General features: G+C 42.7%; 2 protein-coding genes across 5 annotated transcripts in view; one reads left to right on the top strand and one right to left on the bottom strand.

Moving 5' to 3' along the window:
* The window catches only part of PRPF40A (pre-mRNA processing factor 40 homolog A), a 36,896-nt gene extending 34,852 nt beyond the window's left edge, over positions 1–2,044 (bottom strand). Inside the window, exon 1 of the mRNA XM_042447053.1 lies at positions 1,343–2,044. Within this exon, the coding sequence (XP_042302987.1) occupies positions 1,343–1,459 (117 nt within the window). The 5' untranslated portion in view covers positions 1,460–2,044. The remainder of the gene's footprint in view (positions 1–1,342) is intronic.
* Positions 2,045–2,202: 158 nt separating this feature from the next.
* ARL6IP6 (ADP ribosylation factor like GTPase 6 interacting protein 6) overlaps positions 2,203–16,850 on the top strand; it is a 45,720-nt gene continuing 31,072 nt past the window's right edge. For 2 of the 4 annotated variants that reach the window (XM_042447057.1, XM_042447056.1), the window contains exons 1-3: positions 2,203–2,543; positions 7,403–7,456; positions 9,683–9,815. In XM_042447057.1, coding sequence (XP_042302991.1) covers positions 2,309–2,543; positions 7,403–7,456; positions 9,683–9,815 — 422 coding nt within the window. In that variant the 5' untranslated portion in view covers positions 2,203–2,308. Of the gene's footprint in view, positions 2,544–7,402; positions 7,457–9,682; positions 9,816–11,930; positions 12,079–16,850 lie in introns of those variants that run through there. The other 2 variants (XM_042447058.1, XM_042447055.1) reach the window with 2 other exon arrangements.

Genomic DNA, 16,850 nt, shown 5'->3' with positions numbered 1-16,850 from the left:
AGCAAATCATGCTGGAAACACCCCTGGAAGCCAAGATGATTAAGATCAGGCTGTCGTACTTTGGCCATATCACGAGAAGGCATGAATCCCTGGAAAAGACAGTAACACTGGGGAAGGTAGGTCAAAAGAAAGAGTGGAAGACTGTGATGGATGGACTCAGGGAAATTATGGGCCTGAGCAAGAAGGCTGAAGGCAGGCATGGAGCAGTCTCATTCACAGGGTTGCCATGAGCCAAACTCCTAGAGCCAATCAAGCCAGAAATCTCCCTGGAGGCCAAGGTGACTAAACTGAGGCTGTCACTCTTTGGACACATCATGAGGAGGAGTGATTCATTAGAAAAAACAGTAATGCTGGGGAAGGTAGAGGGAAGCAGAAAGAGAGGAAGGCCCCATGCCATGGGCCTGGCCAGAGCAGAGGAGGACAGGGAGACTGGGAGGTCTCTCATCCGCAGGGCCTCCGTGAGTCAAGACTGACTTGAAGGTGGTTAATGACAACAAGAACGGCAAAGCCCAGGATTCCACAGCAGTTAAAGTGGGGCTGTAGTGCTATAGCAGCGTTAGGTAGGCCTCACTGAACTGCAAAGCCCAGAGTGCCCCAGGAGGCAGACAGAGCAGTAAAAGTGGAATGGCAGCACTATGAGACTCCCCTTGAGAGTGCTCCTGTCCGTGGGTTTGACTGGACTAAATGTGGGACTGAGGACCAAGACACACACACTGCAGAAATAATAATCCAGTTTGAGACTGTTTTAACTGTGCTGGCTGAATGCTAAGGAATTCTGGGAACTGTAGTTCTGTGAGACATTTAGCCTTTTCTGTGAGAGAGTGCTCTGGTGCTACAATAAACGACCATTCCCAGTATCCCCTAGCACTCAGCCAGGGCTGCTAAAGTGGCCTCACACTGGGTTATGATTCCTGCAGTCTGTATTAGACCTAAACGCACAAGTACTTGCCCTCCACTAAACCCCAGGTGTTTCCCTTTGGCAGGAGGGGAGAAGGGTTCACTTTGGGATAGGGGCACATTGACTTTCCTAATCCTGTGATTCTGGTCATCCCCTGGTTTGGTGGAAAGAGTGTGATAAATCAATGTTGTCATTGTTATCATCATGATTATTTTGGTGGGTTTTTGGGGCCATGTTTGAGAAGGGCTTGTTCCTGACGTTATATTATATTCTAAGTTACGTTATTCCTGAGGTTTGGCCTGCATCCGTGGCTGGCCTCTTCGGAGAAGGCTTGCCTGGAAGAAGGGGGTCTATGTATCCTGTGTGACCTGGGGAGGCAGGAGGGGCTTCCCATAGGAGACTACAGCGTCTGGTGTCCCTCCGGCCCCTTGCGCTACTACTCACCATGAGGGACTCCCGGCCCATGCCTCCTCCGCCTCCTCCTCCTCCGGGGCGCATGGCTGGGTTGAGGAGGCCCCCTCCGCCGCCGCCGCCGCCTCCCGCCCCGCAGCGCCCGAGCATCCTGCCGCGGAGGGGCTGCCGGGAGGCGGGTCCGAAGGGCAGGAGGGGCTCGGGCTCCCCTCGCGGCGGGGGTAGGAGCGGGGCCAGGAGGCTGACGGGCTTCCCGGGGGCCCAGTCCGGGCGGCCGCCTCCTCCCAGGCGGGGGCCCTTGGGGGGCTGCTCGGGGGGGCCCCGCCCGCACGCCTTCGCCCGGGTTCAGCTGCATCAGCGGAGGCGGCTTGGGCTGCAGGGAGAAGGGCAGCGCCTGAGGGGAGGCCGCCCCGGAGTCCACGCCGGACATGGCCCTCCGGGGCCCGACGCGACGAGGAAGGCCGTTGAGACTGGCGCCGGAAGCAGGCGGCGGCGAGGAGAAACAAAACACACAACGGCACTCAGGCCTCCGCCGCCGCTGCTTCGCTCCTCCGGTTAAAAAGAGGCGCGGGAGGGCTGCTTGTCTCTGCCTCGTCCGAGGGAAAATGGGGGGAAGGAGGAGGAGGAGAGGAAACAAAAAAAGGAGAGGGAGGCACGCAAAGGACGACGGGAAAACGGAGATGGAAGGGCGGGGCTACGGGAGCCCAAGAGGGACGCTCTAGTACAGCCAAACGGATGTCGGAGGAGGGCGTTGGGTCTTTTTGAGGCAATCGCCAGGCGCCGTCCCCTTTAAGGGAGCCACAGAGCCGCGTGGAGCGAAGGGAGCCGAGGGGGAGGAGAAGGAAGAGGTGGGGCTAATGGCGTCCTCCTCTTGTTCTTCCGCCGCCACCCCCGTCCGCTTCCGGTCTTGCTGGGCTGGCTTCCGGTTTGTCTCGGCGTGTGGTTTTCAAGCCCTGCCTCGTCCCTGCGCGCGCCGAGGCCTGGGTCTTTTCGGTTGCCATGGCAGCGTACCACGGGGCCTACCGCCCGAGCGGCCCAGCCAGGCCTCAGGAGCAGCAGGAGCAGGAGGGCGGCGGGGGCGTGCTGGGCGGCCTGGGCCCAAGTGCTGCTCCCCGGGGCCCGGAGGGGGCGGCGCGGCGGGGGCCGAGGAGCAGGGCCTGGGCGGTGCTGTGTTGCCTGCTGGCCGTGGCCTTGGTGGCCTTCCTGCTGGCCCTCGGCTGCCTGGTCCTGAAAGGTGGGCGGCGGCGGCGGCGGCGGGGGACTCCCTCCCTGCTCCTCCGAGTACAGCGCTGTCTGTCTGCGAGGGAGCTCAAGCCCTTCACAGCAGCCAGCCTGGGCTGCAGTGCTTGGAGTGCTGGGTCTGCCACTCCGCAGACGAACACGCAGCTCCATCTCATGAACCCACGGGGTTTCCATAGGCAAAGTGGCCGTGCCAGTCCCTTTTCCTGAGACAGCGCCCCCATAAACACAGACAGGGAAGGAAGGCTGCAGCGAGAGCAGCTCCCTTTATATACCGCTTCATACTGAACTAGCCGTGTCTAAGCTGTTGACAAAGCGTAAACAGCCTGGGCACTCATTTAGCCACCTCCTCCTGAGTCCAGCCTGAGCCCTTCTGTTGGTCATGAACTCGCAGCCTTCTGGTTTTGAGTGAGTGGCTGCAGTGCAGGCATTGAAGCCCCACTTGGGAAAGTCAGGCTTTCTCAGCCCCTGGGGAAGGCGATGGCAAGCCTCCTCTGAGCAAGCCTTGCCAAGAAAACCCCGCAATAGGCTCACCTTGGGCTCGCCGTAAGTCAGAAATGACTCCAAGGCACACAGTAACAACAACAACAAAGTGTTTCATAGGAGCAAAGCTGCTTTTGGTGCTTCCAGTAGTGTTACTAATCTTAATTTTGCTAGTTGTTTACGGCACAACTATCTCTGTGGCACACAAGAAACTGTTACTAAGGATTCTTTGTGGCCAGAACCGCAAAGGAGGACAAGGCACCACAAAATGTAGGACATTAGGGATAATTGAGGAATAGTGATAATAATAAAACTACAGTATTTATATCCTGCTTCCCTGTTACAAAACAAAACAACCGAAGCAGCTTAGTATTAAAATACCAATAAAAGCTAAACACACAGAAATGTCAATTCACGCTTCTTAGTGATGCTCAGGATAATATAATAATATAATAAGCTGTTTATTTCTATACTGCTTTTCCTTGAGATCAAAGTGGTGAACATCTATAAGAGCGATCACATACAATATAAAAACATTTCAATAATCATCACAATTATTCAATAAAGTAATCTAAAAACAGCTATAAAATATCAATTAATTGGGGAATGGTTCTCTACAGTGAGTGGGGAGGGTATGCTTGCTGGAAGAGATAAGCTTTTAACACCGTTTTGAAGGCTTCCAGTGTACTGCTGAGGCGAATCTCTTCAGGAAGTGCATTCCAAAGAGTAGGAGCTATCGCTGAGTAAGCTCTTTGATGGGTTGTTGCCAGTCGTACCTTGGGGTGTTCGAGTAGCAATTTCCCCAATGTTCTCAAAGTGCGGGGTGGATTGTGTAGGGAGAGGCATTCCCTCAAGTAACTCGGGCCCAAGCCATGTAGGGCTTTAAAGGTAATAACCAACACTTTGTACTGGGACCAGAAGCAAATTGGTATGGAGGCATTTTGGAATTCCTCCTGGTTGGAGGTGGGAATGGAGGACAAGCCTTAGAAAAGGAGGATGTCTGGTCACCTTGGTTGGTATCACCAGACAATTCATGGTGTCACCCGCAATTATCCTCCTCCCATACCACATCATACAGAAATAATAATAATAATAATACATTTTTATTTAAATCCCACCTCTCCCTATGGATCAAGACAGGTTACAATAACACAGTCATTTCAATAAAATACATATCTGTATTTGCACGTACATAAGAAACATTATATAATCCCCAATCTGGCAACCAGTCTGGCTGATGTATTTTGAACCAGTTGAAGTTTCCACTCGGGCAAAACAAACTGCCCCTTTGGAGTGGCATCCCACTGACCCTTTGTGGATCAAGGCCATGGCAACCGCATGTCATGGGCCAGATCCGGTGCTTTGCTGGCACTAAAAGGAACAGCCAAATGTCAATGGAGCACCATAACACCCCCCGCTGTGCAGTTGGGCACATCCCCACTAGTCATGTTTTTGTACTGATGTTGTAAATCATCATTCCCGTGTGAATATGATGGCAAGAGTTGTGACAAACAACCAGCAGAAAAACCCAGTTATCCTCCTTATCCATGACCTGTCCTACATTTCAACCTGTTCAAGAGGGGTTTCCAACTGTACTTTATTTTGAGCATGGACTTACATTTCTCTGAGTGTTGTGAGCTTTTTCTTTTGTGACATCCTACATTTTTCTTGAATGCTTATTTTACGGTGCCTTGTCATCCTTGGCAGTTATGAGGACCCCTGGCCACCCTGACCATACAGAACCCTTAGTAGTGTTTTTCGTATTGATATTACACTCATCCCTCCATATTTGCGGATTTGATTATTCACGGATTTGATTGATACATTGTCTCTAGGAATCTCTAGGTCCTCCATTGCAACTCTGTGGTCAACTTTAACTAAATGTTGCACTGAAAGACCTAGAGATTCCTAGAGATAATACTCTCCTGGGCATGTATAGCTCCTCCAGTGCAGTTCTATGGTCAGTGATTGTCAGACCTTGACCACAGAGTTGCACTGGAGGACCTAGAGATTCCTAGAGAGGTGTCCTCTTAGGTAAAAATGAGGGGGGTTTTTTTTTTGTTATTTGTGGTTTTTCTACATTCACAGGGGTCTTGTGTCCCAAACCCTAGCGTATATGGAGGGACAAGTGTATTTATATCGCTGAATAATGGCAATCATTGTGACATAAACAATTAGCAAAGTTAAGAGTTGTATGTTTAAGTTGCAATAGCATACAAACAGCCTATCTGTATTTGCATGTGCATAGTTTCATGTGGTTAAAGTGAACATTTGGTGAGGTGTGGTGTTTTGAAAGAAAGTTTTAAAAGAATAAATGTTTAAATTATTTATTTAAAAAATAAAAAAAGTTTTAAGTTTTTAAAAAACAAACAAACCAGGAGCATCTCTTTTCTCCTCCCATTCAGTCCCACCCTCTCTCTTCAACATTTAAAAGGGACACAGGTGAACCGAACTCCACAGCCATTTCCTGACAGTGTTTGGTTTCATCCCCCCCCCCCCATGAAACCCATGATTGCTACTATTGCTTTTTAATGTGTCTAAGGCCTGTTACAGACTGCCAAAATAAAGCTGCTTCGGGTCTCTTTGGAGGTATGCTATTTAAATGATGCATGGGTCCTAAGAGTCCAGAGGTCGCGCCAAAGCCACACTCCATTCCTAAGCACTGGAGTGCAGCTTCCAGATTCTTAGGATGCATGCATCATTTAAACAGCATACCTCCAAAGAGACCCGAAGCAGCTTTATTTTGGCAGTCTGTAACAGGCCTAAGGCAGTGATTTCCAAACTTTGTCCTCCAGGTGTTCTGGACTTCTACTTCAAGAATCCCTGAACTTCATCCAAGCTAGCTGGGAGCTGAAGTCCAAAACACCTGGAGGACCAAAATTTGGGAACCACTGGTCTAAGGCATTGAAACACAAAGTGACTGAGTATGGACATCACTGGTCCATGTGTGACCTGCCAGGAAAGCAAGACACAAGCTGCACTGCAGAAATAGTGCAGTTTGACAGTGCTTTAACTTCTGTGGCTCCATACTATGGAATACCTGGATTCATAGTTTTACGATCTGTTTAGTCTTCTCTGTCAGAGAGCTCTGATGCCACAACAAACTACACTCCCCAGATTTCTATAAGATGGAGCCATGGCAATTAAAGCAGGGTCAAATTGCATTATAGTTCTGCAGTACAGCTGCAACCACAGTGAGTTTCACTGTGGGCTTCCAGGAAACCACATTTGTGGTTACAGCAGAAATATGGTACTGGTAAAAAAAAAGATAGCCTCCATGTCAGGTGGCCTGAGAAAAAGGTCTTGGGCCTGAGGTTTGCTATTATGTGGGCCCAAACAGACAGGCCAAAATAAAGCTGCTTTGGGCTGTTTTGGAAGTCTGCTGTTTAAATGATGCATGCATCCTAAGAAACCAGAAGCCGTGACAAGGACTGAAGCACAGCTTTGGCTCAGCTTCTGGCTCTTAAGATGTGCGTGTCATTTAAACAGCATACCTTCAAAGTGACCCAAAGTAGCTTTATTTTGGCCTGTCTGTTTGGGCCCATATATTACTATAATATATACTCAGAGTTTTGTTTCACTCATAAGTGATCTTGAAACCATAATATGCTTCTGTGCAGATTTAAAGATAGGTTAAATCTGTTGAGGCTCTAGTATGGAGAATTTCAGGAGAGTGAGATTTTGGCCCAGCAAAATTATTTTTAAAAACATCATAAGCATGATGTTGAAAATGTTTTTCTTTGCACTGTAAGGCTGGCCCTAGAAGGTACCATAGAGAACCATGCTTGCGGTACTGTATTTTAATAGCTGTTTAGAAGATGTATGTATTCTTGGGACGATATAACCCAATAGGCATCCAGTATTGAGTTATTTTAATATATCATTGTGTTAAGACAACATAACTCTGTGCACTAAAACAAAACAATCATACCAGTCTTAAAGAAGTCGGGTGTCAGACCTCTCCCTTATTTTTTGGTTCGTTTATGTGTACTTCTGTGGCACGCTAATGTTATAAATGAAATCACATTCAAGTTTAGCTTTTCATTTTTTAGTAATGAAATGAGAGCCAGCATGGTGTAATGACTAGGATTCTGGGAGACAAGGGTTTGAATTCCCTGCTTGGGCATGGAAAGCCACTGCGTGACAAGGTGAGCAAGTCACACTCTCTCAGCCCCAGAGAAAGGCAAACCTAAATCCCACCTTAGGGTTGCCACAAATAAGAAATAACTTGGAAGGCACACAACAACAATTAAATGATGTCCAATGAAATGTGAAGATATTTCTGTTTTCCATTGACATTTCCATTACTCCCCCCTCTCCAGTAACTGCTTTGATTACTAACGTTTTATTGTTGGATATTTCTGCTTGCAGATTTGCGATATGAAAAAGTAAGGGCAGATGGTACAGTAGAAACAAGTATTTTAGGTAAGATTTTGTATAAATTATGGAACTCTTGCAGTTGCTTTACTTATTCTTGATCAATGAATGAAGCAACTCCCAATCAATGTATCAAAAAACAAAAAAGATTTTCCTGTAAAGAACAGTTAAGTTGTCCGGTATCTTTACTAATAACCAAAATATATTACCTACATTAGGGAGTTCCAATGTTTAATCAGTGCTAATGTGTATTCCATTCCTATTCCAAAAAATTATTTCATGTGTGCCTAAAATTGTAAATTAAAAATTATAGCAAATTATGTATGACAATGTGTGCTCAAATCATATTACGTGTTACCTTGATCTGGATCTTAAGTTTTATGTTATGCTACTCATTGACGTAGAGTAAAATGAATTATTCATTGCTCTAGAATTGATGTGGGTAAAAATCTATCCCCGAGACTGCAATTGAGGCCCCCATCCCTATTTTTAAAAGGTTTGTCCAAACCCTCCCCACAAACCTTTAAACGTATCCTTTCGTAAGTGTGCCTTCCCCACCTTGGGCTGTTCTAAGCTGGAGGAGGGGCTTTATTCAGAACCAGAAGTGTTTCAGGTTTTAAAAGGCTTCTTGTTGCTTCTTAAAAAAACAGCTCTCCTGATTTCCTTATCACACTATACTGTTATAGTGCTATATACTTGGCCCTTGTGGGGGTTAGGGGAGTAGGGCCTGCATGAAAGTGAAAAAAAATGAGAATAAATAAATAGTCTTAATGAGGCGAGAAGAAGTCGCAGAGCAGCAGTAGAGGTGGCAGCAAGTACTAGGTGCGGATTCTTCGTGTCCCTCCCACCAGATGTGATATATGCTGTATGACAGTGGTGGTAAGACCTGGCTGCGAAGCATGCAGTTTTTGTGTTACACCCCCTCCATGGAGTCCACCATCCATCTGCTTTTTCCTTTGTGAGAAACACGGGTTACACCTCACACTGCGAGACAAAACACATGAGACACAGCATATGGTGCCTGTTGTATTTCTTGCAAGCTTAGAAGGGATGGGTGGTGGGCTCCCCAGAGGTGAGCAGGCATTAGGGCCCAGGCAGGAGTGGGTGCATGAACTTGCTGCCATCTCCACTGCTTCTCTTGGACTGTTCTGCCTGGCTGTGGAAGTAAATGGAGAAATCCTGATATATAAAATGATAAGCAGGTTCAAGACTTTGAATGCTGCAAAATCAGCTTGGGGTTATCCATTCGATTTTGTTTCTAAACAGCATTCAAACATTTTGTCACCCACTTGGCTGTCAGCATCTGCAGAGCCAACTGCTTGTGAATTATAAATTCATTGTATCCTCAGGATATTTCTAACATCTCAGCAATTTTAGTTGAGTTTGTCAGTCTGCCAAATCAGGTCATGAATGCGGTCCACAATTTCAGGAGTTGGCACTGTTGAAGCCCTCCCAGACCTTGCTGCATCTTCAGTCTCAGAAGTTCCATGTTCAAAGTTGACACACCACTTCTTCAAGGTTGAGTATGACAGGCACTTGTCACTCAAGTTGCATCATACATTCATGGATTTCCTTTGGAGTTTTGTTCTGCAGGAACAGACATTTCAGAACCTCACAGGGTTGAGCATTTGAAAATGGTATGCTGTTCATTGACATGATTCTATCAATTACCTGGATAAAAAAAATCAGAGAATTGAGCCAATATCTTGTAAACTATCAGTTTACAATATAAAATAACATTCTTTAAAGCTACCATGACAAAATTGTGCTCAGACGTGGGTTGAGCTGAGAGGTTTTCAGCACCCATTCATAGTGGTATAACAGTGTCATGTGATATGGATCTGAATCTAAACTAGCAGGGGAGGACAAAAAGCATAGTGAGATTGCTCCTCTCAGAGGATGGAAGGAGAGCTATTTAGAATTTAATCAAGTTTTTAAAAAGGATTGGAATGGCAAGTGCAGCGCGCGGGGGGTGTAGTGGTGATGATGAAGCCCCCTCCAATTTCTGTTGAGGGGAATGTGTATCCTTTATACTTTGGGATGTAAAATAATGCTATGATAGTACTAATTGCAGAAAAGATTAGCTCTGTATTCTTATATGGGATCATCCCCCATTCATCCCAGGGTGAGGTACGCCTGAGTTGATTGAATTATATTTTCTCAGTTGAAATCCTTCTATCTACTTTGTTACTTTCTGGTAATGTCTTGTGTGTTATCTTTTGAATGTTGTATTTTAAGCTTTCTGTGTTTGTTACTGTGTTCTTCTTTTGTAAGGATTTTGGAGCCTTCTTGTTCTATCATTAATCGCTGGACTGTCATGTTGCAGTTTTTCCTGGACAGTGACATATTTTGATTCCTTTGAACCAGGAATGTTTCCTCCTACCCCACTATCTCCTGCACGGTTCAAGTGAGTATGACTTTTCTAAGATTAAAATGCATCCAAATATTTGTCCTCCTAATAACTTTATTGATTCTGAAACAACTTTGCATTCTGAAAAATAAAATCATGCTTATATGTGTTGATTAGCTAACAGGGTTAAGTCTGAAATGTCCAGTTAAGAGTGGCAGGAACACTATAGATGGCATCCAGTGGTGGTATTCCACTGGCAGAACAGTGGTGTCCAACAAAATCAAAAAGAGACAGTCTTCCTCCCCACTGTAGTCCCCTGTACAAGCCCAAAACCCAGTCTGGAGGACTAGAAAACTGAACAAAGGGCTGAAGCAGAAAAGAGAGAAATGTTGAATTTAGCACTATTAACTATCAACTGGTCAAGGATTTAATACTTGCAGATACTGTTAAATAACCAGAGAGTGGCCACAGGTGCAATACATGCAAAAGGGCCAATTTTGCCATCTGTTTTTTTTTAAAACTTCCTGCCTGAAATCCTGTGAATGGCTCCTAGTCTGTCAACAGTACTTGGCTATATTGACCAAGGATGTGACTCTGTATAACTTTAATGTATTTTTCATTCTAACCACTGTATTAATCTTCCATGCAAGCAAAGTGATGCTTAGTTCTTCAACAAAGGCTTTTATTACATATTGAACAAGAAATGTCACATATCCATGCTGGGTTCAGGAAAGGAAGAGGCCTCAGGAAAAGAATATCATATTGCAAATATATGTTGGATAATGGAGTGTACAAAAGAATTTCATGAGAAGGCATGACTCAGTAGAAGAGGCAATAATGCTTGGTAAGGCAGTTGGAAAAGAGAAGACCTCATTTCAGATGGATGGACTTAGGAAAGCCACAGCCCTGAGTCTACAAGACCTGAGTAGGGCTCTTGAAGATAGGGTCAACCTAAATTGAAGTCAGCTTGACAGCAGTTAATAACAACAAAGTACAATTTTCTGATTAGACTACTTTGTTACCACCTACTGTAAAATATAGTTAAATTGTTTTTAAGCACTTCTATAAGTTGGCCAGCAGAGTGTGTGCTAGTATAAGTGTTCACATTTGTACTAAATCTTTCCTGTTTACTATAGCACATGACAATTTCAGTGCAATACCAGAAAGAATTAAAACATTCTAACATCTGCATGTGCCATCAATGCCTCTTTATTTTTAGTTCAATTATAATTGATTGTATTTATTTAAAATATACATATTTTTCCATTTTTGGAAGGCTTGTGTTCAGACTTATCTGAAAGACCATCTCTCCCTATATGAGTCTGCTTGAGTTCTAAAGGTCTTCAGGAAAGGGCTTTCCCACAGTACCACGATGTGATATGTCACAGGTGCACTTGGTGAGGGCATGGGAGAGAGCCTTCTCAGGAACTGATCCAGGTTGTGGAATTTTCTCCCAGCGGAGGCTCAGAGTCCCTCTCTGCTTTCAAACCCTTTTATTTAGACAGGCCTTAATTTTTAATTGGGTTTGCAGATTCTTTTTTGTCAGGCCTGCTGGTTTTTTTTTTTGTTTTTTTTTTTAATTAACTTTTTGTGGACTTGTCTATTTAATTTTATTTTTTTAAAATAAATTTTATTGATAAAAAACAGTCTATTTAATTTTATAAAGACCTTTATATCATATGCTGTTTTAGTAGTATATTTTTGTCCTACACTGTAAGCCACCCTGGATCCCACAGTAAAGCAAGACTTGGAACAACTTAATATTTTAACTGTTTGGAACAGCAAGGGTAAACAAGTACATTTTAAAACACATAATAAAGACATGGTCATGTTGATAAGAGAAGGCCATTCCAGAAAATGCAGGGCAGCACAAGGAAGGATCATTGTCATGTTGCCACCAGATGGGGCTCTGCAGTTTGTCACCAGATTTCATGAAGCAAAACATCTAATACGAGAGTGGGAAACCTGTATTCCAGTAATTTCAGCTGCTACTCCCACAGTCCCTTACCAATTAGCATGCTGGGAAGGGCTTCTGGAAGTTGAAGTCAAAACCATCTGGAGAGCTATTCTGTGACATTTGTCATTTCCAATTTGCCTTTGCATCTCAAATTTGGAATAGGTGAACTTAATGTTCTTGTTACTTGTTAATTGATCTTTTGCTTTTCTTTTTAGACGAATGACTGGACACTCTTTTCACATGGGCTACAGTATGGCCATACTCAATGGAATAGTGGCAGCTCTCACCGTACTATGGTGTCTTTTTTAGTGTGCATTCAGCTCTATTACTGTGTCTCAGCTATGCAGAAAAGCAAGTGAACTACCTCCACAAGTATTACCATTGCCATGTACTTTCTGCACATTAATATCCATTTTTCTGGAACGCAACTGGAGGTGATAGGAGAGATTGGCCTGTACAGAAATTAATTGACTTGCTTCCAAATGTCTAACGTGTGGAATGGTAGCTACTGGTGAGGGTGGTTTCAGACTGACTTCACTTGATAAATACATTGTGTCTGTGATGCTGAAGTGCTTATTGTGTGTTGGTTTGTTCTAATGAACTTCCTAGATTACCTTTCATGTGCCTGCTTTCAAACAAATTTTCCGATCTTATTTTGAAATGCTGCATACTTAAGGCCAAGCCTTAGACTTGTATTTGCCTCAAGAGGCAAAAGATGGAAGTGGGATCACTTCTTCTCCATGACAAATCAGGGATTGATACAGATGTTAAATTTCTAGAATGTTACCGTTAATGGGCATTTTTGCTCTGTAAATGCTAATTTAAACAGTTTTAAAGTATTTTATGTTTTATAATGTTTTAAAACTTTGGGCCCATACAGACAGGCCAAAATAAAGCTGCTTCAGGTCACATGGAGGTATGCTGTTTAAATGATGCATGTATTCTAAGGGGCTAGAATCCATGCCAAAGCTGTGGTCCAGTCCTAAGGACTGGACCACAGCTTTGGCACAGCTTCTGATCTCTTAAGACGCATGCATCATTTAAACACATACCACCAATGTGACCTGAAGCAGCTTTATTTTGGCCTGTCTGTATGGGCCCTATGTTTCCTATAGATATGTAAGGCACTGCAGCTTTCTTAACCTGGTGCCTTCCAGAAATTTTGCACTCATTAGATCCATTAAGCATGGCCAGTGTTCAGGAATCATGGAAGTTATACTCTAAAATATCTAGGGGGCTGTGTAAGAAAAATACAAGGGCTGTGAATATAGATACATTGTGATCTAGACTATAATGGAAAACCTTTCATTTGTAGATGGTATAAAACCCATTTGCTGGCAGAAAAACTAACAATGCACACCATTTTCTTCTCCCTCAGTGATTGCTTTTGCCTTCTAGAAATGTGTTCTGGGATAGTTTTGTTAAAAGGTAAAAGCATCTATAGGAAAAGGAGTAAGGTACCATACAGTTGTCACACACTTGCTGACAGAAGCAGCCTGTAAGCAGAACCTGCAGAAGGGGCATTCCTGCCAACAGAAGCAAGGACTGTTTGCAAACTATTAGCATAACTTTAATTATAGGGCTTCAGGGATGGCCCCATATTAAGGCATGTGAATGTAGCTTTACTTGCCACTGCCTAAGCATTTAGACATAGTTACATTTTGCTGCAGCTTCCTCCCCCCCCCCCCCCCGTTTTTAAAACATACCTTTTCATTGTGTCCATATGCTTGTCTTCCACAATATTTTTAATAGGAGTGCATGGAAAATAATCCATTAGAAATATGAGAAAATTATATGATGTAGATGCCAAGAAAGCTCTGACTTAAATTTTGGTTGCCTCCTGTGTGTTTATTATTTTGATATTCCCAATAAGGACATCCTTGGATTATTGTAATTTGTTGCATACCAATAACCTAAATCTGGTAATGTTCCTAACTAGATCATGTCTGTTGAATTGATAGGATCTACATAAGTGTCAACAGAGTATTCAGCACTTTGTCCAACAAATCTGCTCTAGCTGGAACTAGCAAATGTAGGCCTATGTGAATGTTTTGATACATGTTCTGAATGGTAATGGATATAGTATGGATGCAATGTTAAATTATGGGTTTGCTTAACCTATACAAACCTAGGTTTAATGAGTCTTCTTCCCCATCTGTCACAAGTGCAAGAAGTTCTATCTTCAACTAAATATTGCTTTTTGTGTCTGAAACTCAACAAACTTGGTTAGCATTAACTTTGGTTTGAGGAACCAACCCATCCTTAGAGTAATGTAGAATTTTGACTTATTTTGCTAAATAAGCAGTCATAGTAAAGTTAACCATAGTTCCAGGTTCAGAAATATTATAGCAATAGTTGAAAAGGAAAGTGAAAATTTCCACGTTACATCTCACAGCCACACCAAAGGAAAAGAGGGGAAGGAGTGAGCACAAATATTGGGTCTAAACCAAATCTGTTTTGTTCATTGAACACTCTGAAAGAGTGGGAATGTTGTTTTTTAGCCACTATTGACGTATGTACAGTGCGCCCGCGCCATACGCGGGAGCGCCATACGCGGACTTGAGCGTATGCGCTCAAGCCGCGGTGCGCACGCAGGGCGGAAGGGGCGGCGCGTCCCATTCAATTGAATGGGCGCGCCCACGCCGCCACACACGAGCCCCATTGTTTCCAATGGGGCTCGAGCATAGGTGGACGCACTGTAGTATTAAAATAAGTGCTCAGCTAGCTTACTAAAATACTGTAATTCTGTCATTCTGACCTGAATACAACAACTTATCAGTGGAAATAGTTATATATTTTGCATGCTTAGCTCACTTTTTCTATACAATATTTTCTTACATTCTTAAAAATACAGTTGCTATTTATTATGGCAATAAAGTATTTTGGTTATAATCAATAGTTTTTGATCATTTATTCTGTGTGCATGTTATTTAGAGTGTAGATTACTGAAAGGTTGCAACTTCATACTTATCTCTGTTGTCTCTCTTGAATGAGTATTTTTATCTGTGAGCTGCCTTGGGTCCCTTCTGGAAGAAAGGCGGCATACAAATGAAAATAAAATAAATGTTTCTCCTGGTCTTACTTTTTACCTTTTCTCTGCACATGGAGGTTCTATGTTGGAGTCAATAGAAACTCTTACCCAAGGAATGATGGGTTTTGCTGAAGTAGTTCTCACTTTCTTGTATAGTGTGGTGCATGGCTCTGTCATAATGAACTGCAAGGGAGTGAGCAGTAATGATAATGGAATCATGATGCAACAGATGGGTTACAATATTGTTCAGAGGTTCACCCTCTCTGAAGGCACAAACAGGAGATCTGAGCTGTGTATACCAATCTACCTCCCTGGTCCCAACCTTCACATTCAGTGTGCCCTGAAAGACTTAAGAACGTTTTGGCTGGACAAGTTTTTGAGTCTTCCTGCAATCAGAAACCCTGATAATACATATTTTTGACACATGAACATCCATTCACACAGATACATGCGTGTACACCTTCAAGTTGCATGTAGACTTTTGGTGACCATGAATGTTATAGGGTTTTCTTAGGCAGAGAATACTTGGAGATAGTTTTGCCCTTTTTTTCCTCTGAAATATTGGTCTCCCATCGAACCTGCTTAGCCTCCAAGATCTGATGGGATCTGATGCCTTTATGGTGTTTAGACCCCCACCCACCAAAAAGATGTTCTGCAAATGTTGGGCCTCTTCTCTACTTTTTGCTATTCAACTGATGTGTGTGTGGGGGGGGGGAGGGGGAGATAAGGAAGGCAAACCATGCCCATCTTTTATCACTGTTCCATCTATTTTCTTTCAATCAATGAGTGCACAGGGATTATATTCATTTCAATTGTGGAGAAAGGATGGTTTAAACTTCTCTAAAATCCTGATAAAATAACCCCATGCTGATCTGGTGATATCTGAACAGCATGTATAAGATTTTTTTTTACTCTTGATTTTAAAGTTTGAAGTTGTGTTTATTATAAAAAATTCAGTCTTGGCTTTTAAAGTGGAATTATTTATCATTCTGTCCTTTATTATGTTAAGATTTTTATGAATACACCCATTATTTTATGACAGGTTGGTAGTTTTAGACATTTTCCATATATTGTTTGGGACAAAAAATGAAATACATATTGCTTCTGCATGTAAAGCAGTGTTTATTAAGTATTTCCTTTTAAAAATGTATGTTCAGCAGCCAATTATTTCAATTTGAGCAAAGCAATGGCCAGAAGATTTGCATAGTTTTATCATTAAAACTTGGGGATGCATTTCATCTCACAGTTGTTAAGCAGCATAAAAACAGTGGCCTAGATAAAAGCTTTCATTTTAGAGTATATAAATACAAAATGCAATCAGATCACATTTTTATTTGGATTTTTTAATTTCCTATAGCAAATGACAACTGAATTTTGGTCTAGCTTGTACATTTACTTGCAGCACGTTTCTGTGTCTTGTAATCAGAAATAAATAACATACAGTCAGCCCTTCTTATACACAGATTTTTTATACACGGATTCAAGCACCCACGGTTTGAAAATGTTCCAAAAATTATAAATTTCAAATATCAACCCTTGATATTTTCCATTTTTTATAAGGGACACCACTTTGCTATGCCATTATATTCAATGGGACTTGAGCATACACTGATTTTGTTATCCATGGGGGATCTTGGAATCAGCGTATAACAAGGGTTCACTATCTGTAATATTTATCCCTATTGACGTGACCTAGAGCTATAATCTAGAGCTACAAATTAAACTCAGTAGTTGCCAGCTTATGTTAATTTTAACTTGTTTATTGTCAACCAACTTGTTTATGGTTAAACTTGTTTAGTTAAACTCTGTTACCATATAAATAACCATAGATGAAACATGTTAATGTTTATTAATTAGATAGTGTGTACAGCATGTAGTTTTTTGTTATTACAGCATTTCATTTCAGCTGTCTACTATAAATATTGTGAGGCTACTAGAAAAAATGTATTGGGAATGGCAAAGTCACACAGTGTATACTCAGCTATACAAATGTGAAATTATTATTACGGTTTGGGTACTAAAATCCATGGGTGCTCAAGTCTCATTATATTATTATTATTATTATTATTATTATTATTATTATTATTATTATTATTATTATTAT

The sequence above is a fragment of the Sceloporus undulatus genome, chromosome 1, assembly GCF_019175285.1.
Source record: "Sceloporus undulatus isolate JIND9_A2432 ecotype Alabama chromosome 1, SceUnd_v1.1, whole genome shotgun sequence".
Taxonomy (NCBI): Eukaryota; Metazoa; Chordata; class Lepidosauria; order Squamata; family Phrynosomatidae; genus Sceloporus; species Sceloporus undulatus.
Note: the sequence above shows the minus strand (reverse complement) of the source record. Positions and strands in the feature narration are given on the sequence as shown.